Below are 24,344 nucleotides of genomic sequence, written 5' to 3' on the forward strand. Positions count from 1 at the left end.
AACTTTCCCACTATTGATGTCAGGCTCACCAGCCTATAGTTTCCAGGTTTATTTTTAGAACCTTTGTTTAACAGAGGAACAACATTAGCTCTCTTCCAGTCCTCCAGTACCTCATTCATAAATCCCTTATTCCTGGGATTTACAGAGATTATAATGTTTAAAAGAATCAATTTCATAGTTTCAGTAGTTTTATTAACAATGCTGATTTAGTCAATTAATAAGAGAAAACAAGGGATGACAGATAAATTAAACAAGTATTTTCCCATCAGTCTTCATTAAAGAGGATCTAAGTAACATCACAGGAATACTTGTAAATTTGGGATTGGGAGGGAGGGAGAGAAGAGCTTTGGAAATATTCAACCATCAAAGCTATGATATTAAGCAAACTGTTGGAACTGGGGCCTGACAACTCTGGATCCTGATGGACACCTCATCCTCGGCTCTTACAAGAAGTTGTTTGTGATGATCAGGGGATTCGTCAACTTTTGTTTCATCACGACGGTGGTGGAGGCGGATATGATAGGGTCTTTTAAGAGACTCCTGGACAGGTACATGTGTGTGTGTGGCCTCCGTCAGTTGTGGTCGACCATGGGTACTGCGCATCTGGTAGTCACTGGGGACTGGTCTCTCCAGGGCGCAAGCCGGGGCAGAGTTGATATGGAAATCCGTCTGTTGCCCATGCAGTAGGACCCCCCTGTCCATGCTGATGACGGGTCCAAAGGAGTGATGAAAGTCGGTACGGTTTGGTGCCAGCAGCATCGCAGGAGTTGCTGTGCCGGTGCTGGGTACAGCAGTCAGCCGCCTTCGGGACTCCGACTCCGGATTTTTCCTCGGGGTTTACTCCCAAAGCCTTTCCTGTGAGCGGGTATAGTCGCAAGGCAGCAGAGGTTTGAAATCGGAGTTTTCCCTCTCCTAGATGAGATACCATCCGTGGTTAACGAGCCCCATCTGCCCAGAACAACTGGTTTTAAGGCGCCAGTGGCCCGCCTTTGCCCCTTCTCCTCTCAGTGAGAACAGCTCCATCAGGCATAAAAACTATGCCACACGTGAAGACCAGGAGTTGGACTTGGTTGTCAGAGGCTGTTTGAAACACATGCCATGAAGAGCCTTTGTTTAGCAGTGGGAGCTCGTCCCCACTACCACCCTTCGGCTATGACTACCTTTGGAGCCACAGGTACATGGAGCTCAGAAGAATAGAGGGCTATGGGTAGCACAAGTTAATTTCTAAGGTAAGGACATGTTCGGCACAGCTTCGTGGACCGAAGGACCTGTATTGTGCTGTAGGTTTTCTATGTTTCTATATAATTAATGTGGTGCGTTTAATTTTTTAACAGTGGAAAAATGTTAGAAGCAATTAATAAAAATGTTATAGTAGGATATTTGGGAAAATATGGCAAAGTCAATGTGTTTTGTGAAAGAAACCAGGTTTGGCTAAATTAATGAAGTTCTTTCAACATGTTGGGTGCATGTACTAAAATTGCCGGGCACTAAATAAGGTGTCACATCAAAGGTTATTGTGTAAAATAATGATGCAGGAGGAGATTTATACTCGCATGGTGTAATGTGGAAGCAGGTTTGTGGATTTGCTGAGTGAGACTGAAGACACTAATTACAAACAAGCATATTAATCATTTACTTACAAACAGTAAAAGGCTTGACCAAACATCTAAGTGCCCCCAAGTTACACAAACTCGGTGGGGCATCCGTTAGTCTTGCGAGACCATGGATCTGCACCTGGAAAGTCTTCACTCTCCAGGGCGCAGGCCTGGGCAAGGTTGTATGGAAGATAGGCAGTTGTCCATGCTACAAGTCTCCCCTCTCCACGACACCAATGTTGTCCAAGAGAGGGGCATTAGGACCCATACAGCTTGTCGTCGCAGAGCAATGTGTGATTAAGTGCCTTGCTCAAGGTACTTAATCACGAACTACATAACTGAATATTCAAAAAACAAACACTTAGCTAAGAATGTGTGTGGACCTTCTAGGTCTGGAGCATACTTTCCAGTAGCATGCCCTGTGGACAAAGGAAAGAGAGCCTCCCGCATGTGCTAATCTTAAATTCCTGAGATGCTTAAAACCGGAAATCAAGCCAACCAATGGGAAAGAGTTCCTGTAACTTTAAAATGGGCCAATCATAAATCAACATGTGGAAGTGGCTTTCAACTGGCAAATAAGCCAAACCCCCACACAATACTTGGCAGCAAACAGAAATGATCTTTTGTTCTGATGGTGTGCCACAGGAGTTGATGCTAGGACCTCGTTTTTTTTCTCTTTCATTTATATGAATGACTCTTATGATGGCACTGAATACATAATTATTAAAATTTGCTAATAGCCCTAAGATGGATAGAAAAATAAATTGTGAAGAGAACATGAGGAGGATACAGAGGGATATAAATCGGCTAAATATTTGGGCAAAAATCTAACAAATGAAGTACAATGTGGAAAAATGTGAAACTGTCAGCTTGGCAAAAACAAAATGAAGCATATTCTTTAAATGGCAAGAGATTTGAGAACTCTGAGATGCCAAGAGATCTGGGTGACCCGGTACATGGTTCACAACAGTCTGGTAACAGGCACAGCTCGTAATGAGAGAAAAAAAATCTCACAGAATGTTATCATTTATTGCCGGGGGAATTAATAACTAAAATTAGGATGTTTTACTTCAGTTATATAAGATAACTGGGTGGCAGGGAGGAGATAAGTCCTGGTTATTTGAGCACTGACGCCTGTCAGACAATCTCTGATGAAAATTGATTATGGCTGGAGTTACCTGTCTTGTAAGGACACTGCCTAGAAGAAGGTAATGGCAAACCACTTCAGTAGAAATATTTGCCAGGAACAATCATGGTCATAGAAAGACTATGATTGTCCACGTCATATGACTTAGTACATAATGATGATGATCTAGTACTAGTGCTGTTCTAGAACCAGTCTGTACTAGACTGTACAGTGCAGTCTGAAATAATATTAATGCATCAGAAGCAATTTAGTTTATTAGACTAGTAGCTGAAATGGGCAGGTTGTCTTGTCTTGTACAGTTAGAAGAATGAGAAGTAACTTTATTAAAACATAGAGAGGATCCAAGTAGGTTCTGACACATTGGATATAGTGATATATCCTTTCGAAGGGGTTACTCTCCAAAAATAATAGGTTGGCTATCTATGACAGAAATAACAAGGAGGTCTTTAAGGATGGTTGAGGCAGAGGTAGACAAATATTTGATAAGCAAGGGAGTAAAAATTGGCATTAGATAAACCACAAAACGGAGCTAAGGTAACAAACAGATCACCAAAGCTGTGTATGTTTTCAATGAATTGGAGTTGCTGTAGGATAACTGATCTTAGCAATGTATTGTACAGCAAAGTTAATTTACTCACGGGCAGAGTTTGGAAAATAGAGAAAGCTCAAGACTTCAGTCACTTCTCCCAATAAAAGCAGGAAAAATGCCATCAGTGATGTTAATTGTAAATAAATTATGTGCATAAATTCATTCAAACTCTGTCACTTTCCCATAGAGTGGTTACCAAGCTTGGCTGACAGGGGAATCACCAACTCATCTAGTTGGCTGTGAAATTGTCACTATATAGTGTATACCCTTTAGTGTATTGCCATCTGCTGATGCATCTCTTCAAGCACTGGTCCACATTTCCTGAGAAAATATTAATATAATTTCTAACAAGATCATAAGAATTTCCTTCAGTATGTTTCAATTTTTTTTTCTCACTCCAGTTACAACTCTCTTTGACTTCTCATTCATATTTTAGGAATTTTAGACAAATGTATGTTAAAATGGTGAAAAAGATTTAGCTGTTCAGAAGCCTTAAGATCTCCTGCCTTAATCTCCTGCCTTCTCCCCGTATCCCATCATGCCCTGAGCAGTCAAGAATCTATCAACTTCTGCCTTAAATATACATCAAGACTTTGCTTCCACAGCAGCCTGTGGCAAACAATTCCACAGATTCACCACTTTCTGGCTAAAGAAACTCCTCTGCATCTCCATTCGAAAAGGATGCCACTCTATTCTGAGACTGTGTCCTCTGGTCTTAGGCTGTTCCGCCATAGGAAACATCCTCTCCATATCCTCTCGATCAAGGAATTTCACCATTCGAAAGGTTTCAATGAAGTCATCCCTCATTCTTCTGAATTCCAGTGAGTACAGGCCCACAGTTATCAAATGCTCATCAGCTGACAAACCATTCAATCCTGGAATCATCTTTGTGAACCTTCTTTGAGCCCTGTCCAGGTTCAGCACATCCTTTCTAAGATAAGGAGCCCAAATCTGCTCACTCTCCAAGTGAGGCCTCACCAGTGCTTTACAAAGTCTTAACATTGCATCCTTGCTTTTATATTCTAGTTCTCTTGAAATTAATGTTAACTTTGCATTTGCCTTCCTCACTACAGACTCAACTTGCAAATTAACCTTCAGGGAATCCTGCACAAGAACTACCAAGGCCCTTTGTGCCTCAGTTTTCTTGTATTTTCTCTCTATTTAGAAAATAGTCAACCCTTTCATTTCTTCTACCAAAGTGTATGACCATACACTTCCTGACACCTTCTCCCATTTCTTTGCCCACTCTCCTCATCTGTCTAAATCCTTCTGTAGCCTCTACTTCCTCAAAACTGCCTACCCCTCCATCTTTCTTCTTTAAGTAGTATCACCCTTAAGTAGTATTTTTGAATATGGTTTCTACCCTTGAGGATGAAAGGATGGCATGATAGTTATTTGCGACACAAGTTCAACTTTGACCTCGGTTGCCATCTTTGTGCAATTGGCAAGTTCTACCTGTGACCCATTGCTTTCAAGGTGTATAAGAAGATGAGAGGCTTTGATCATGTGGATAGTCAGGGGGTTTTTCCCAGGGCTGAAATGGCTAGCACAAGAGTGCACAGTTTTAAGGTTCTTGGAAGTAGGTACAGAGGAAGTGTCAAGGGTAAGGTTTTTATGCAGAGAGTGTTAAGTGCCTGGAATGGGCTGCCGGCAACAGTGGTGGAGGTGGATACGATAGGGTCTTTTAAGGGGCTCCTGGGCAGGTACATGGAGCTCAGAAAAATAGAGGGCTATAGGTAACCCTAGGTAATTTCTAAGGTAAGGACGTGTTTGGCATAGCATTGTGGGCCGAAGGGCCTATATTAGCTGTAGGTTTTCTATGTTTCCTTCAAATAAACCTTGAAATCTTGTCTTAGGTTTTATATCAGTTTCTGCTTTCACAAGTAGGGAACATTATGAATCAGGTGATCAGGTCAAAATTATATTGACATCACTTGTCACTGAATTGAATTTATTTCTTAAATCTTGCCAGTGTCACCTTGAAACCAGGTCTGTTATAAAGCCAGCAATGAACTAGATAGGGAAAAACTAACAGTGTGTTTCCGACCATCATTGTACCTTATTGAGTGTAATTATGTGGAAAAGACACCAAAATATGCCTTTCGGTATTAAGCTAAACGCAACTGCATTATAAATTGATTCTGGAAAGAAAAGAAGTGGGTGAATATATTTTAGAGTGGTGAGATTCTAACCGCTCGTCTTGTTCTCTGTGTATTGCAAATAAATAAGTGAGCACAGATGTGAGGAATTAAATCAGACTTTCAGAAATGTTAACTCAATGGACATGCCAAAGAATGAGGTAGAAGGCAAATTTTAGGAAAAAAAAAGAAAAGCAAAAATTGCAGGTGCTGTAAATCTGAGATAAAAGGTGAAAAATTCAGAAAAACTCTGCTGGCCAAGCACATTGGAGAATATATAGTGACTTTTCTGGAACAGATTAATGTGGCTTGTTTCGCATGTGTGAAGCTATGTAAAGGCTATAATTTGTAAAATACTGAATTTCATTAGGTTTTGTCTATAAAAATATTTTATATCTCTGTTATATAAGCAGATTGCAGAAACAATAGATAAGGTGATGCAACTCTTGTCTATTTTACATTGACATCTACACTCAGTGGCCACATTATTAGGTACCTCCTGTACCTAATGGCCAATGGCCCTATGTTCATGATTTTCTGCTGTGGTAGTCCATCCACTTCAAGGCTGCTGTGCATTCAGAGATGCTGTTCTGCACACTACTGTTGCAACGCATTGTTATTTGAATTAGTGTTGCCTTCCATCCAGCCTGAACCAGTCTGGTAATTCTCCTCTGACCTCTCTCTTTAACAAGCTGTTTTTACCCACAGAACTGCCACCCACTGGATATTTCTTGTTTTATTACACCTTTCTCTGTAAACTCTGAGAACGTTGTGTGTGAAAATCCCAGGAGATCATCAGTTTCTGAGATCCTCAAACCATCCTGCCTGGCACCAACAGTCATTCCGCAGTCAGTCAATTAGATCTCATTTCTTTTCCATTCTGATGTCTGGTCTGAACAATAACTGAACCTCCTGAGCATATCTGAATGCTTTCACGTATTAATTTCCTGCCACCTGATCGGCTGATTAAATATTTCATTAAGGAGCACGTGTTCCTAATAACTGAGCTACTGTGTTAGGTAACATGCAATATGTTTAGTAGAGTTTGAACTTCAGCTTCGTCCCCCTGATGCCTCAACATAAATGAATTGCTATTGAATTTAATATCAGAACTAAACCTGTTTTGTATTAGTTTCTCATTGCTAGTTTTTTCCAGTTATATTTTGCCTGACACCAGGAAGAAGAGCAGGCAGAAGACTCGAGTGGTGAAGAAATCCCTAAACCCCGTCTACCATCACACCATGGTATATGATGGATTCAGACTGGATGAAATAATGGAGGCCTCTGCAGAATTATCCATTTGGGACCATGAAACATTTACCAATCAGTTTCTTGGAGGAATTCGGCTTAATCTGGGCACAGGTAATAAAAATCTGAGTTACAATATTCTGGCTAAAGTTTGCTTGAAACATTCTGTAATGCTGTGAAGAACAGAATCAGAAAGCTGATAAAAATATTTCTTGAAAAGTGTCACTTTAACTGTACAGTTTTCACCTCATCCAAAATATTCTTAATTGCATTATCTGGGAAACTTCTCTATTTACCTATCCTTCTGATCAGTGAGTCTTGCGCTTTTGTAAGACATTTTTCCTCTGGGGAAACTTTACCTATTTCATGTTAATATTGCAGTATGTTACACAGCTCTATGCGGCAAACTATTTCAAATCCCCCTTTTCCCAGTCTTGCAATTAATTTAAGAAATTGTTACAGTCGTCAAATAACTCTTCATAAAATTCTGCTTCAATATTTTCCTTTAACTTTTAAAATATTTAAATTGACTAAAATGTTTTGTAGTAATTTTGAGGTAGGATCGAGGGATAGCGCTCTCAGGTCAGGTGTAATATAACCTAGATAGAAAGTAAATCTCATTCCCTACTGCGATAAAGATCCAGATCAGCCCTGCTAAATTAATGAGACATTTCCCTTTCCACTGCACTTTATTGTAATGATAAATGTTCTGTGATTAATGCAATAGCAATGAAGAACCAAAATAATTTCAATGGTACGTTTGAAACAAACAATGAAGATTTTCATCTCATTGACCTAGATCTGTATGATGGAAAAACAATGTTTAAAACCAATAAAGCACACAATTTCTGACTTTATTTTCCCGCAAGTTGCTACTACAGTGGCACAGCCTTCAGCTGTTGAATGTACGTACATGCTTTCTGTAACTCCAGTGAAGATTGCCATGGCCTTTAATGCTTTAAGCAGTCTTCAAGTCTAATTGCTCCACAAGGTTGTGTCCTGAGCCCCTATTCTACTCTCTGTACACTCCTGACTCTGTGGCCAGATTCTGCTCTAACTCCATCTACAAGCTTGCAGATGATGTCGTTGTAGTGGGCTGTACCTCAATAACCATGAGTCGGAGTACAGGAAGGAGTTAGAGAGCTTAGTAGCAGGTTGTCATAGAAACAACCTTTCTCTCAATATCAGCAAAACAAAGGAGTTTTTCACTTGCTTCAGTGAGGGGGCAGTGTACGTGCTCTATGTCCATCGGTAGTGCAGAGGTTGAAAAGGTTGAGAATAAACATTGGCCTGTCCTGGTCCAACCACGTAGATGCGATCGCCAAAGAAGTTCAGCAATGCCTCTACTTCCTCTGGAGGCTAAAGAAATTTGGCATGGCCCTGTCAGTCCTTACCAATTATCACTGCACCATAGAAAGTATCCAGGGTGGATGCCTTCCAGCTTGGTACGGAACTGCTCTCAACAGCTCTACCCATGACTGCAAGAGACTGCAGAGAGTTGTGGGCACAGCTCAGAACATCGCAGAAACCAGCTTCCCCTTTGGGGACTCTGTCTATACTTCTCACTGGCTCTACAAAGCAGCCAGCACAAGCAAGGACCCCACCCAGCCTGCACATTCCCTCGTCTCCCCTCTTCTATCGTAGTGGTCCCCAACCACCGGGCTGTGGACCAGTACCGGGCCGCAAAGCATGTGCTACTGGGCCGCGAGGAAACGATATGACTAAGCGATATGAAACGATATGAGTCAGCTGCACCTTTCCCCATTCCCTGTCACGCACTGTTGAACTTGAACATAGGGTCGCCAACTGTCCCGTATTAGCCAGGACATCTGTACATTGGGCTAAATTGGTTTGTCCCATACGGGACCGCCCTTGTCCCGTATTTCCCCTGCTAAGGTAGAGCGTTCCTATGAAACCGTTCATAAGCTGAAATGGCGTAAAGCACAGAAGCAATTACCATTAATTTTTATGGGGAAAATTTTTGAGCGTTCCCAGACCCAAAAAATAATCTACCAAATAACACATAAAACCTAAAATAACACTAACATATAGTAAAAGCAGGAATGATATGATAAATACACAGCCTATATAAAGTAGAAATAATGTATGTACAGTGTTGCTTTACTTAACATAAAGTAGAAATAATGTATGTACAGTGTAGTTTCACTTAACAGAATCGGGAAGATTAAGACAAAACCGATTTATAGAAAAAAACCAGCACGTACGCGCATGCGCACATCACATATGCGCACGTCACACATGTGCACACAGGTGCCCGTGCAAGTCTTCATGGTCATGGTAGTCTTTCTCGGGGTAAACGCAAGTGTCCCATATTTAACTGCTACTTTTGTCCCTTATTTGGGAGTGAGAACGTTGGCAACCCTACTTGAACACCACCACCCGCCCCCCCCAACCCCCGTCGGCTGGTCCGCAAGAATATTGTCAATATTAAACCAGTCCACGGTGCAAAAATGGTTGGGGACCCCCGTTCTATTGGACAGGAGATACAAAAGCCTGACCGTATGTACCAAGGGCAGCTTCTACACCTCTATATAAGACTATTGAATCATTCCATAGGATGATAAGATGGACATTAAACCTCACAATCTACCTCATTATGATCTTGCACCTTATTGTTTATCTGCACTAGACTTTCTCTGTAACTGTAACACATTATTCTGCATCCTGGATTTTTTTACCTTGTACCACCTCAAATGAATAGATCTGTATAAATAACATGCAAGACATACTTTTCACCATACCTCAATAATGTGACCATAATAAACCAATCACATCCCAAGCTGATTCTATTGAGGTTCAGCAGAATGTCCTCGATTCTCCTGATCATTATCTGTAAAACAAGTACAATTTCATGAAACAAAATGCCATATCTTTTCAGTTGGCTTGGCATAAATATTCCAAACAACTAATTCCAAAAGAAGCCAGGAAATTATCCTCCCAATAATGACTAATATTTATCACTAAAAATAATCTAGTTCTTTTCATCTTGCTGTTTGTGGAAGGTTGTTAATTGCATAATTCCTATATTCCAACTGTGACTGTATTTCAGGTGTTTTATTATCTATAAAGCATTCCTGAACATCTCAAGATTAAACAAACTCTATTTTTCTTACATTCAGTTCATTTTAAGAAAATACAAGCTTAGTTATTTCAGGGTACATTTTACCTGAAGTGGTGCTTGATAACTCTATATTCGCTCTGTTGAGGGGAAAAAAAATCATAATTATTTTCTTTGAAACAAATGAAAATAAGAACGGGTCATTCAATCCCTGGAAAATGTACAACGGTAGGTGAAATTAATAACTAATGCTGTTTTCTCTGATACAGTGATGTTGATTGCGATGTCAATTCTAAGGTTGTTAGGAAGTAAGAATATTAGCTAACTATGAATTCATAATTGCAATGTTGCATAGAAGTAATTTAAAGCAGAAAGGCTCTTGTTGATGTTCATATAAGCTCCTACACATTAATTTCTCTCTGCCTCTATTTCTTGTTCTTCCTCCTCCTGTTTCCATTAAGCTTCTCCTTAAATCAATACCATTTGCTATAACATATACTACAGTTTTGCATTCTAATCATTTTCTGAAATAATGCAACAAAGAATAAATATAGCGGTGGCAACATTGGTGATTCTACTCAAATCATTTCCTCACAGTGCTCAGGAAGCAGTTTCTGTACTGACTTTAGGTAAGCATATTCTCCCTGTGACTTCATGGCTTTCCTCCAAATGTTCTTGTTTCCCAAAAACGTGCAGGTTCAAAGTTCAAATTAATAAATTCAAAGTAAATTTATTATCAAAGTACAGATTTGTCACCACGTACAACACTGAGATTCATTTTCTTGCAGACCTGCACAGTGAAACAAAGAAATATAACAGAATCATTAAAAAGCTGGGTTGGTGGACTAATTGGCCACTGAGTTCTCCTATTGTGTCGATAAGTGGTAGAATCTGAGAAATTAATGACAACTTTGGAACAAAAATGGGATTATTGTAGGATAGTGAATATGGGCGGTTGAAGGTATATGGTCAGTGTCGACTTGGTGGGTCAAAGAATGAGTTTCTCCATGTTGTATCTCTCTATGACTCTGTCATATTTTAGGTTAATAAAATTCAATACATGAAGATTAGCAAATGGAATTAAGGTTCCTTCAATAATTTTTGATTGTAGCCCTCACCTCCCTCTTAACTAGACAGTTGCAAGTCCCATTCCTGAATAATCAGATGATTGGCTACTCTTTGGAGTAATTCATTGAGCAGGTGAGACTGGTGAATGGTGCAAGCCTATTACATACATGTTTCTTTTCCCGTAGGGAATAGCTATGGGCAAAACGTGGATTGGATGGACTCGAGTGAAGAAGAGGCAGCTCTCTGGAAGGGCATGATATCCAGACCCTGTGAGTGGGTGGAAGCAGTACTGCCTCTCAGGCCAACTATGACTAAAAGGAAGTGAAGAACCTTAGTTACTGTTTCATTTTTAGGTGCATAGCCAAAATGATGACTTGGCAAAAATTGGAAAATTTATGTTTTCTGTATTTTTATCAATTAATTTCTTTGTTGAGAGGAGAGGGGTGATGGGTGATTGGTTTTAGAGTCAAGTCGGGGCTTCATTTTAATTGAAGAAGTAAATGACTAAATCAACAGGATCATTTAAAGAACGGAATATATTTAGTCTTTGATATTTCCACATGAAGACCGTGATTAGCATGAAATATGTATTTGGGACAATTTTTTTTAAACTTCTCGAAATAATTTGGAGACTCTAAAGCACAAAGGTATCGCTATTAGAATAAAGTATTTTGGAAGGTGACAGATGTATTGCGCTTGTGTACTGGCTGCCAAGAAAAAAATAAAAATTAACAGTAAGTGCTTCATTAATTAAATCTGTCCATAATAATTTGTGGAATACAATATTGGAAAAGTTGAATAACCGTGTATGACTTATCACTGAAAGAACATCAATAAGCAATTTATATGTACCAGTTTTATATCTTTTCATATATTAAGATATTGTATCACAACACATTTATCTGATTCTTCACTGACTACTTCTCCAGATTTTCACTCTAATCACTGGATCTGCCTCTACGCTGTCGCAGAATCAGAATGTGCCTTTCTATTTTCATATCACTGGCACACTTGGAAACCTAACATATGTTCACTCCTCCGGGTCATTCATGAAAATGGCAAGTGATGAAGAATCTGAGAAGCAATCACTGGGGTTCTCCTCTACGAACACCCCTCCAAATCTTTGTTTTCCCTGCAACAGCCAGTTTTCCATCCATGCTAACATACACTATTCCTTTAGACTAGTAACTTATGCAAAAACCTCTAATGTGGCACCTTGTCAAATGCCTTTTGGGAAATCTAAATAACTTATATCAATCGGTTTCCTCTCTCCGTTCTCCCTGTTACAGTGTCAAACGTTGCAGGAAGAATCGTCAAACATGACTTACCTTTGATAAAGCCACATGACTACATTTGAATAGATTCAGTTTTGCTAAATAGTTAGTTATTGCTGCTTTGATTATTGGCTCTAGTTTTTTGTCAACAATAGGTAATACACTGACTAGCTTACGGGTATATTACCTTGCCTTCAACTTGAACAATTGGTTATTTTCAAATCTTATAATACCTTTCTAGAATTTAGTGAGTTTTAAAAAAAAATAATAGGTCCATTTCTCTGTTTTTGGGTACAGGAAATTAGTTCATCATATGCCTTGTGATTTTCTGTAATACTTAATCCCTTGTGATCTGGATTCTTACAAGCTCCTTCTTGTTATTTGAAATTATGTCCTCTTGTTGATTTAGGGATATTTGTAGTGTCCTCCATAATGAAAATGATGAAAATATTAATATATAACATATTTGTCATTTCCTTATCAACACACACAAAATGCTGGAGGAACTCAGCAGGCCAGGCAGCATCTATGGAAAAAAGTCTAGTCAACATTCCGGGCCGAAACCCTACGACAGCACTGGAGAAAAAATGCTGAGGAGTAGATTAATGTCTACTGTACTTTTTTCCATAGATGCTGCCTGGCCTGTTGAGTTCCTCCAGCATTTTGTGTGTGTTGCTCATATTACCAGCATCTGCAGATGTTCTCTTGTTTGTCATTTCTTTATTTCCTGTTATTAATTTACTCGATATGTTTTCCAGCAGTCCACCTTAACTACCTTATTATTTATATAGTCATAGAAATGCTTTCATTTTGTTTTGATATTACACCCAAGTATTCTCCCAAAGTCAAAATTTCTCCTTCTTATGAGCTCTTTAATATTATTTTGCTGGAGTATAAAATCTTCCCAGTCATCTGGTCTAACATCTGCCCTTGCCACTTTGTGTGTCCTTCAGTTAATTTAACATTATCCCAAACCTCCCATGTTAATCACAGATTGGGCCTCTTTCTCATGGAACCCCTCTTTCTAATTGGGATAAATTCCTGCTGAGCATCATGGAACAGCTTTTAGTATACCTGCTGCTGTTCATCTACTGACCTATTCCATAAGTTATATTTCCAATCACTAGTCCTCATTGGACAACTCCACCTTTGTGTCATTTTAGGTGTTTTTTAAAAGTAGAAAACGGGGGTTTAGGTCTTGTGGTGTTTCTCTTCAAATGGCATCTGGAATTTCATCTGCTTGCAGCTCCTAGGGGACCTATAACTATATGATCTTTTATTAATTCTTCCTCATTATGCATGTTCAAGTTTAAAATAGCTTATTCCTGGCCTGGTTCCATAACATATTGTTCAAAGGAGCAATTGCTGAGGCAACCCACAGATTGTTCCTCTATGATTCCCTGGCCAGATTAGATTGTCTATCAATATGTAAATTAAAATCTCGATGACAGTTGCAGTCCCCTTCCAACATACCCCAGATATTTCCCCATTGACGCACTGCCCCATTGAGAGGACATATTCTTGGGGCCTAAAATGTACTCCCAATCTTGTCTTCTTTTCTTTGGAACAGAAATGCGAAGAAATTTTTTTAGTCAGAGGGTGGTGAATCTATGGAATTTGTTGCCATGGGCAGCAGTGGAGGCCAAGTCATTGGTTGTATTTAAGGCAGAGATTGATAGGTATCTAAGTAGCCAGGGCATCAAAGGTTATGGTGAGAAGGCAGGGGAGTGGGACTAAATGGGAGAATGGATCAGCTCATGATAAAATGGCGGAGCAGACTCAATGGGCCGATTGGCCGACTTCTGCTCCTTTGTCTTATGGTTTTATGGTCTTTCCCCTCCCATTCATAATTTTAACCCAAACTCATTCTATTTATGAAATTTTCCTACAAAAATGTTACATAAAACTAGAAACCATACTCATCCATTTGAGAGTCCACCTACTCCCAAAAGAGCTCAAGATCAAAGGACGTAAGCAACTAGAGAGAGTCTCAATGCTCCTGGTAATCACCATGTCAATCATTAAGTTCATGGCTGATCTGGTCTTCACCCATATCTCCAATTATTTCTTCATTCCTCATAATGCATGATTGCCTCATAATTCAAAAACATCTAAATCACCTTGAATATACAAATAACTTGAAATTTCTTATTTGACATTGAAGAATCATTTCTGCTTTGCAAGCCACTGTGGGACAGAAGGGACAGTTTGCACCTAGATTTGGGGGTGGGGGTGGTGGTAACTAATATCTTAGTAGGAAGGTTTAGACTAGAGTGCCAGAATAGTTAGCGGAGAGGCTGAGGACGTAGATGTTGGAAAGACCTGACAAAGTTAGGAATCAAAAGGTTGAGCATGATACGACTAGCGTCCAGAGCTACATATATTTCAATGCAAGAAGTATCATAGGAAAAGCAGATATTAGTGCTGAAGATGAGGTAGCTGGTTTACAAACAGAGGCAAAGTGTAGAGAGGAGAGAATGGTAATAGGGCAAAATTGCAGTCAGCAGGGTGAGTTGCAATGTAAAAGGTGGACAAAATCAAAATGGGTGAATACAGGACCGAAGGTATAAAATTTGAATGCAAACATATTCATAGTCATAGTCATACTTTATTGATCCTGGGGGAAATTGATTTTCGTTACAGTTGCATCATAAATAATTAAATAGTAATAAAACCATAAATAGTTAAATAGTAATATGTAAATTATGCCAGGAAATAAGTCCAGGACCAGCCTATTGGCTCAGGGTGTCTGACCCTCCAAGGGAGGAGTTGTAAAGTTTGATGGTCACAGACAGGAATGACTTCCTATGACGCTCTGTGTTGCATCTCGGTGGAATGAGTCTCTGGCTGAATGTACTCCTGTGCCCAACCAATACATTATGTAGTGGATGGGAGACATTGTCCAAGATGGCATGCAACTTGGACAGCATCCTCTTTTCAGACACTGCCGTCAGAGAGTCCAGTTCCATCCCCAGAACATCACTGGCCTTACGAATGAGTTTGTTGATTCTGCTGGTGTCTGCTACCCTCAGCCTGCTGCCCCAGCACACAGCAGCAAACATGATAGCACTGGCCACCACAGACTCGTAGAACATCCTCAGCATCGTCCGGCAGATGTTAAAGGACCTCAGTCTCCTCAGGAAATAGAGACCGCTCTGACCCTACTTGTAGACAGCCTCAGTGTTCTTTGACCAGTCCAGTTTATTGTCAATTTGTATCCCCAGATATTTGTAATCCTCCACCATGTCCACACTGACTCCCGGATGGAAACAGGGGTCGCCGGTACCTTAGCTCTCCTCAGGTCTACCACCAGCTCCTTAGTCTTTTTCACATTAAGCTGCACATAATTCTGCTCACACCATGTGACAAAGTTTCCTACCGTAGCCCTGTACTCAGCCTCTTCTCCCTTGCTGATGCATCCAACTATGGCAGAGTCATCAGAAAACTTCTGAAGATGACAAGACTCTGTGCAGTAGTTGAAGTCCGAGGTGTAAATGGTGAAGAGAAAGGGAGACAAGACAGTCCCCTGTGGAGCCCCAGTGCTGCTGATCACTCTGTCAGACACACAGTGTTTCAAGCACACGTACGGTGGTCTGCCAGTCAGGTATCAAGAATCCATGACACCAGGAAAGCATCCACCTGCATCGCTGTCAGCTTCTCCCCCAGCAGAGCAGGGCAGATGGTGTTGAACGCACTGGAGAAGTCAAAAAACATGACCCTCACAGTGCTCGCTGGCTTGCCCAGGTGGGCGTAGACACGATTCAGCAGGTAGACGATGGCATCCTCAACTCCTATTCGGGGCTGGTAGGCAAACTGGAGGGGATCTAAATGTGGCCTGACCATAGGCCGGAGCAGCTCCAGAACAAGTCTCTCCAGGTCTTCATGATGTGGGAGGTCAATGCCACCGGTCTGTAGTCATTGAGGCCGCTGGGGCGCGGCGTCTTCAGCACAGGGACGAGGCAGGACGTCTTCCACAGCACAGGAACCCTCCGGAGCCTCAGGCTCAGGTTGAAGACATGGCGAAGTACTCCACATAGCTGAGGGGCACAGGCTTTGAGCACCCTGGTACTGACACCATCCGGTCCTGCAGCCTTGCTTGGGTTGAGACGTTTCAGCTGTCTTCTCAACTGTTCAGCTGTGAAGCCCACCGTGGAGGTTTCGTGTGGGGGAGGGGTATAGTCATGAGGGCAAGGTGGGGGACTGTGAGGAGGGGTAGGAGGGGAGAGTGGAATATGTGCTGGTTGGGGGCCGACAACAGATGGCTCATGTGGGGGATGGGCAGGGGTCACAATGTCAAATCTGTTAAAGAACATGTGAATAGAGCTAAGGAACTGCACGGATGGGAGTTGTATACAGACTCCAAAACAGTAGTAAGGATGTGGCCTACAAATTACAGTGGAAGATAGAAAATGCATGCCATAAAAGGCAATGTTACAATAGTCATGGGGAAATTTAATATGCAGGTAGATTGGGAAAATCAGGTTGGTGTTGGGTTCCAGGAGAGGGAGATTCTAGAGTGCCTACAAGATGGCTTTCTAGAGCAGCTCCATGGTTGAGCCCACTAGGGGATCTGCTATTCTGAATTGGTGTTGTGCCAAGAACCAGAATCAATTGGAGAGTTTAAGGTCAAAGAACCCTTAGGGAAGTGTGATCATAATATGATCAAATTCACCCTGAATTTTGAGAAGGTGAAGCTAAGGTCAAATGGATTAGTATTACAGTGGAGAAAAAAGAATTACAAAGGAACAAGAGAAGAATTGGCAAGAATTGATTGGAAAAGAACACTGCCAAGGATAATGGCAGAGCAGCAATGACTGGAATTTCTAGAAGCAACTCAGAATGCACAGGATATGTACATCCCAAAGAAGAAGTAGTATTCTAAAGGAAAGATGGCACAACCATGGCTAACAAGAGAAGTCAAAGCCAAAACAAAAGCCTAAAAGAAGACATATAACAGAGCAAAACTTAGTGTGAAGTTAGAGGATTAGGAAGCTTTTAAAAACCAATAGAAGGCAACTAAAAAAATGACACTAAGAAGGTAAAGGTGGAATGTGAAATATATATAATATATGGCTAGCCAATAATATTAGAGGGGATACCTAAAGTTTCTCCAGAAGTGTAAAATAATAAGCCTTGATAGACTGGATATGGAGAGGATATTTCCTGTGGTGGGAGAGTCTAAGACCAGAGGACACAGCCTCAGAATAGAGGGGAATCCTTTTAGAAAAGAGTTGAGGAAGAGTAGCCAGAGAGTGGTGAATCTGTGGAATTCCTTGCCACAGGCTGCTGTGGAGGCCAAATCTTTATGTATATTTAAGGCAGTGGTTGATATGCTCTTGATTGCTCAGGGTATGAAGGGATCCAGTGGAGAAGACAGGAGATTGGGGCTGAGAGGAAAATTGGATCAACAATGATGACATTTTCTCTACCAAAGTGATTATGTGACCCTCTGGTGTAGTGAATTCTGAAGATTCACATCCTTCTCGCACAGGAGCTGCCTCAATACCTCAGTCATGCTTGGTTGATCTCTCACATCCAGACTTCTTGCATTAGGGGAAATATCCTTTGAGTTGCTACTCTGGCAATCCTAGTGAAAACCTAGAAACACACACAAAATGCTGGTGAACGCAGCAGGCCAGACAGCATCCATAGGAAGAAGCACAGTCGACGTTTCGGGCTGAGACCCTTCGTCAGGACTAACCGAAAGTAGAGATAGTAAGAGATTTGAAAGTGGGAGTGGGAGGAAGAGATCTGAAATGATAGGAGAAGACAGGCGGTGGAGGGATAGAGCTAAGAGCTGGAAAGTTGATTGACAAAAAGGATACAAGGCTGGAGAAGGGAGAGGATCATGGGACGGGAGGCTTAGGGAAAAAGAAAGGGGGAGGGAGTGCCAGAGGAAGATGGAGAGCAGGCCAGGAGTAATTGTGAGAGGGACAGAGAAAGCAGGATCTCACAGTGGCACACATTTTCATTCCACATCCAATTCCCATTCTGATATGTCTATCCATGGCCTCCTCTACTGTCAAGATGAAGCGACACTCAGGTTGGAGCAACAACACCTTATATTCTGTCTGGGTAGCCTCCAACCTGATGGCATGAACATTGACTTCTCTAACTTCCGCTAATGCCCCCCCTCTGGTTCTTACCCCATCCCTTATTTATTTATTTATTTATTTATTTCCCCTTTTTTTTCTCTCTCTGTCCCTCTCACAATTACTCCTTGCCTGCTCTCCATCTTCCTCTGGCACTCCCCCCCCCGCCTTTCTTTCTCCCTAGGCTTCCCGTCCCATGATCCTCCCCCTTCTCCAGCCTTGTATCCCTTTTGCCAATGAACTTTCTATCTCTTAGCTCTATCCCTCCCCCTCCTGTCTTCTCCTATCATTTCAGATCTCCCTCTCCCCCTCCTACTTTCAAATTTCTTACTATCTCATCTTTCAGTTAGTCCTGACGAAGGGTCTCAGCCCAAAACGTCGACTGTGCTTCTTCCTATGGATGCTGTCTGGCCTGCTGTGTTCCACCAGCATTTTGTGTGGGTTGCTTGAATTTCCAGCATCTGCAGATTTCCTCATGTTTGCGCTAGTGAAAACCTTATGGTTTTTTCATTGAGATTAATGCTGCTTTCTCAAAATTGTTGAGGGTAAGAGCCTGCTCAGCTTAATTTTCTCTTAAAGGAAACCCCTAATCCCAGGGGTCAGTGGTGGTGGTGTAGTAGTATCTGCACCCAGACTTCAGTGCGAGAGATTCAGGGTTCAAATCCAGCTGACTCCTTGAACAAGTTCCTCCCATGCTCGGTTGATGCTAGGTATTTGGCCTCGTAAAACAGACAAACACTAAAGAAATGGCAAGGTTACCATCCAATGCGCCTGAAGGCGGGGGGGGGGAGGGGAATCTTGCTTTACTTCTTTTCACCTAATCACAGGGGCGAATGTTTGCTACAGTATTTCTAATGTGCATCTCCTGCTCAAATAAGAAGACCAAATCTATAAGAAATACTCCAGGTACCTGTGCACCTTAATCTTGTAAATGGTTGCAAAATTTTTTTTCTCTCCCAATTGTAATAAAAAACATATACCCTCTTAATTATTTACATAGAAACATAGAAAATAGGTGCAGGAGTAGGCCATTCGGCCCTTCGAGCCTGCACCGCCATTTATTATGATCATGGCTGATCATCCAACTCAGAACCCTGCACCAGCCTTCCCTCCATACCCCCTGATCCCCGTAGCCACAAGGGCCATATCTAACTCCCTCTTAAATATAGCCAATGAACTGGCCGCAACTGTTTCCTGTGGCAGAGAATTCCACAGATTCACCACTCTCTGTGTGAAGAAGTTTTTCCTAATCTCGGTCCTAAAAGGCTTCCCCTTTATCCTCAAACTGTGACCCCTTGTTCTGGACTTCCCCAACATCGGGAACAATCTTCCTGCATCTAACCTGTCCAATCCCTTTAGGATTTTATACGTTTCAATCAGATCCCCCCTCAATCTTCTAAATTCTAACGAGTACAAGCCCAGTTCATCCAGTCTTTCTTCATATGAAAGTCCTGCCATCCCAGGAATCAATCTGGTGAACCTTCTTTGTACTCCCTCTATGGCAAGGATGTCTTTCCTCAGATTAGGGGACCAAAACTGCACACAATACTCCAGGTGTGGTCTCACCAAGGCCTTGTACAACTGCAGTAGTACCTCCCTGCTCCTGTAATCGAATCCTCTCGCTAGAAATGCCAGCATACCATTCACCTTTTTCACCGCCTGCTGTACCTGCATGCCCACTTTTAATGACTGGTGTATAATGACACCCAGGTCTCGTTGCACCTCCCCTTTTCCTAATCGGCCACCATTCAGATAATAATCTTTTTTCTTATTTTTGCCACCAAAGTGGATAACTTCACATTTATCCACATTAAATTGCATCTGCCATGAACTTGCCCACTCACCCAACCTATCCAAGTCACTCTGCATCTCTTAGCATCCTCCTCACAGCTAACACTGCCACCCAGCTTCGTGTCATCCGCAAACTTGGAAATGCTGCATTTAATTCCCTCATCCAAGTCATTACCTTCTAACTTTCTATATTTCAGGTGTGAAGACACACAGATCTTGTTAATACTCAAAATCTCAAATAGTTTGAATAACTTGTTCTTTGAATCAGCCGATCAATCAATTATCATGTAAATATAATATTGATCAATACTATTAGGCCCAGTAATGGATAGCAACTGCATATGTAGCACATAATCAAATGCCTTTTTTGCTGAAATTACATTATACTACTGAGTTTTTTAAAATCAAATTCTGCTAGTTATACCTTCAAAAGAACTATAATAATCTAATTTCCCTTCCATGAAACTATGTTGAATCCATTGCATCAAATTTCACATTTCTAAGTGTTTATGATAACTTTCAAAAAATGGATTTCAGCTTGTTCTATAATCACAATCTAGAGTAACACACACAAAATGCTGGAGGAACTCAACAGGTCAGGCAGCATCTATGGAGAGAAATAAAGAGTCAATCACAATCTGTGCAGATGGTAAGAACATCTCCTTCTTGTCGACAATCAAAATTGGCGCATCTCAGTGATGTGTGCTTAGCCTACTCCTCTACTCTGTCTATACCTATGACTGTGTGGTGATGCATAACTTAAATGCCATCTATAAATTTGCTGATAATACAATCATTGATGGAGATGAGAGGGCATACAGGAGTGAGATATACATACCAGCTAGTTGACTGGTATCACAGCAACAATCTTGCATTCAACATCAGTAAGACCAAAGAGATGATTGTGGATTTCAGAAAGGGTAAAGCAAGGGAACACGAACCAATCCTCATAGAAGGTCCAGAAGTGGAGAGAGTGAGCAATTTCAAGTCTATGGGTGTCAATATCTCTGCGGATCTAACCTGGTCCCAGCATATCGATGCAGCTATAAAGAAGGCAAGAGAGTGACTATAATTCATAAGGAGTTTGAAGAGATTTGGTTTGTAACCTAAAACACTTGAAAACTTCTACAGATGTACCATGGAGACCACTCTAACTGGCTGCATCACCGTCTGGTATGAGAGGAGGGGCAACTGCATAGGAACAAAAGAAGCTCCAGAGAGTTGTAAAATTAATCTGCTCCATCTTGGGTAGTAGTATCCAAGACACCTTCAAGGAGAGGTGCCTCAAAAAGGCAGCATCCATTATTAAGGACCCCCACCTCTCAGGACTCAAAACATGCCCTCTTCTCATTGCTACCATCAGGTAGGAGGTACAAGAGCCTGAAGGCACACACTCAGTGATTCAGGAACAGCTTCTTCCCCTCTGCTGTCTGCTTTCTAAATGGACATTGAACCCTTGAACACCACCTCACTACTTTAACTATTTCTGTCTTTGTACTACTTAATTTAATTATTTAATATACAGTACATATACAACGCAGCTGTTTCGAATGACATTGTATGAGTAACCAGGGGTCGTGCATAATCCGGATTTGATGGAGACAGTCGTTAAGAAGCGCAGAGGAACATCTGGAGAAACTTCTGAAATGCCCGCTTCGCTGCCGCTGCTACTGTGCGATCGAGAATCTCTGGAGACGAAGACCCCAAATCCTCGGCTTTGCGTATCGCCTGGTGCCGGGGCCGGGGTCAAAGCGCTTGGCAGAGACGGTGCTCGGTGCTCGGTGTCGAACAGGTAGGTCGGAGGCTTAGAGTTTCTTGGATGGACTCGGAGTCGGACTGTGGTCGGATGCTTCCAGGATGCTGCGCCGGCAAGTTGGCGGCGCTGGAGGTTTACCGTCTGCGTGAGATGATGGGATTTTCGAGAGACTTTGAAACTTATACTGTGTCATGGTCTGTTCTTATCAGATTACGGTATTGCTTTGCACTGTTGTAACTATATGTTATAATCATGTGGTTTTTGTTAAACAATAGATGCAGAAGTAGGCCATTCGGCCCTTCGAGCCAGCACCGCCATTCACTGTGATCATGGCTGATCATCCACTAACAGTATCCAGTTCCTGCCTTATCCCCATAACCTTTGATTCCGAAATCTTTAAGAGCTCTATCCATCTCTTTCTTGAAAACATCCAGAGACTTGGCGTCCACAGCCTTCTGGGTCAGAACATTCCATATATCCACCACTCTCTGGGTGAAAAAGTTTTTCCTCAACTCCGTTCTAAATGGCCTACCCCTAATTCTTAAACTGTGGCCTCTGGTTCTGGACTCACCCATCAGCAGGAACATGCTTCCTGCCTCCAGCGTGTCCAATCCCTTAATAATTTTATATGTTTCAATAAGATCCCCTCTCAGCCTTCTAAATTCCAGAGTATACAAGCCCAGTCACTCCAATCTTTCGACATCTGACAGTCCTGCCATCCAGGAATTAACCTTGTGAACCTACGCTGCACTCCCTCAATAGCAAGAATGTCCTTCCTCAAATTTGGAGACCAAAACTGCACACAGTACTCCAGGTTTGGTCTCACCGGGACCCTGTACAGCTGCAGAAGGACCTCTTTGCTCTTATACTCAATTCCCCTTGTTATGAAGGCCAGCATGCCATTAGCTTTCTTCACTGCCTGCTGTACTTGCATGCTTGCTTTCAGTGACTGATGTACAAGAACACCTAGATCTCGTTGTGCTTCCCCTTTTCCTAACTTGACTCCATTTAGACAATAATCTGCTTTCCTGTTCTTACCACCAAAGTAGATAACCTCAGATTTATCCACATTAAACTGTATCTGCCATGCATCTGCCCACTCACCCAGCCTGTCCAAGTCACCCTGCATTCTCATAACATCCTCCTCACATTTCACACTGCCACCCAGCTTTGTGTCATCGGCAAATTTGCTAATGTTACTTTTAATTCTCTCATCTAAATCATTAATATATATTGTAAACAGCTGCGGTCCCAGCACTAAACCCTGCGGTACCCCACTGGTCACCGCCTGCCATTCCGAAAGGGACCCGTTAATCGCTACTCTTTGTTTTCTGTCAGCCAGTCAATTTTCAATCCATCTCAGTACTCTGTCCCCAATACCATGTGCCCTAATTTTGCCCACTAATCTCCTATGTGGGACTTTATCAAAGGCTTTCTGAAAGTCCAGGTACACTACATCCACTGGCTCTCCCTTGTCCATTTTCAAAGTTACATCCTCAAAAAATTCCATTAGATTAGTCAAGCACGATTTCCCCTTCGTAAATCCATGCTGATTTGGACCGATCCTGTTACTGCTATCCAGATGTGTCGTAATTTCATCTTTTATAATTGACTGCAGCATCTTTCCCACCACCGATGTCAGGCTAACTGGTCTAAAATTCCCTGTTTTCTCTCTTCCTCCCTTCTTGAAGAGAGGGACAACATTAGCCACCTTCCAATCCACAGGAACTGGTCCTGAATCTATAGAACATTGGAAAATGATTACCAATGCATCCACGATTTCTAAAGCCACCTCCTTAAGTACTCTGGGATGCAGACCATCAGGTCCCGGGGACTTATCAGCCTTCAGACCCAACAGCCTATCCAACACCATTTCCTGCCTAATATAAATTTCCTTCAGTTCATCCATTACCCTAGGTTCTTTGGCCACTATTACATCTGGGAGATTGTTTGTGTCTTCTCTAGTGAAGACAGATCCAGTCGGTTTGTCATGTGTTTTTCATGATATCATTCTGGAAAAACATTTTATCATTTCTTAATGCATGCATTACTAAATGACAATAACAGGGGACTGTGTGTCCTCATAATCATAATCATCATAATTCTTTTTTTTTATTTATCATGTATTGCATTGTATTGCTTCCACCAAGTTAATAAATTTCGCAACATACAGCTGTGGAGGCTAAGTATGTTTAAGGCAGAGATTAATAGATTCTAGATTGGTCAGGGCATGAAGGGATATGGGGAGAAGTCTGGAGATTGAGGTTGAGAGGAAAATTGGGTCAACCATAATGAAATGGTGTAGCAGATTTGATGGACAAAATGGCCTAATTCGCTTCATCAAGTCTGGACCCTCCAGCAGTCCTGATGACGGGTTTTGACCTGAAACCTTATTCATCTCCAATAATGCTGCCTGACCTGTTGAGATCCTCCAGCATGCAGTGTATGATGTTCCACAATCACTGTTTCTTTGCTCACAGATCGCAGGCTTTTTCATCTCACTCACTATCTTCAGTGCTGTGCCTACATCCTCTGATTCAATTATACTCGATAATGATGGTGATTGT

The 24,344-nt window shown here is 41.6% G+C and overlaps 1 protein-coding gene across 2 annotated transcripts in view; it reads left to right on the forward strand.

Moving 5' to 3' along the window:
- Nucleotides 1-11,607, forward strand: part of LOC134338214 (synaptotagmin-like protein 1) — a 226,772-nt gene extending 215,165 nt beyond the window's left edge. For both annotated transcript variants that reach the window (XM_063033892.1, XM_063033901.1), the window contains exons 14-15: nucleotides 6,626-6,831; nucleotides 11,050-11,607. In XM_063033892.1, coding sequence (XP_062889962.1) covers nucleotides 6,626-6,831; nucleotides 11,050-11,189 — 346 coding nt within the window. In that variant the 3' untranslated portion in view covers nucleotides 11,190-11,607. The remainder of the gene's footprint in view (nucleotides 1-6,625; nucleotides 6,832-11,049) is intronic.
- The last annotated feature ends 12,737 nt before the right edge of the window (nucleotides 11,608-24,344 follow it).

Source organism: Mobula hypostoma, chromosome 2, assembly GCF_963921235.1.
Source record: "Mobula hypostoma chromosome 2, sMobHyp1.1, whole genome shotgun sequence".
Taxonomy (NCBI): Eukaryota; Metazoa; Chordata; class Chondrichthyes; order Myliobatiformes; family Myliobatidae; genus Mobula; species Mobula hypostoma.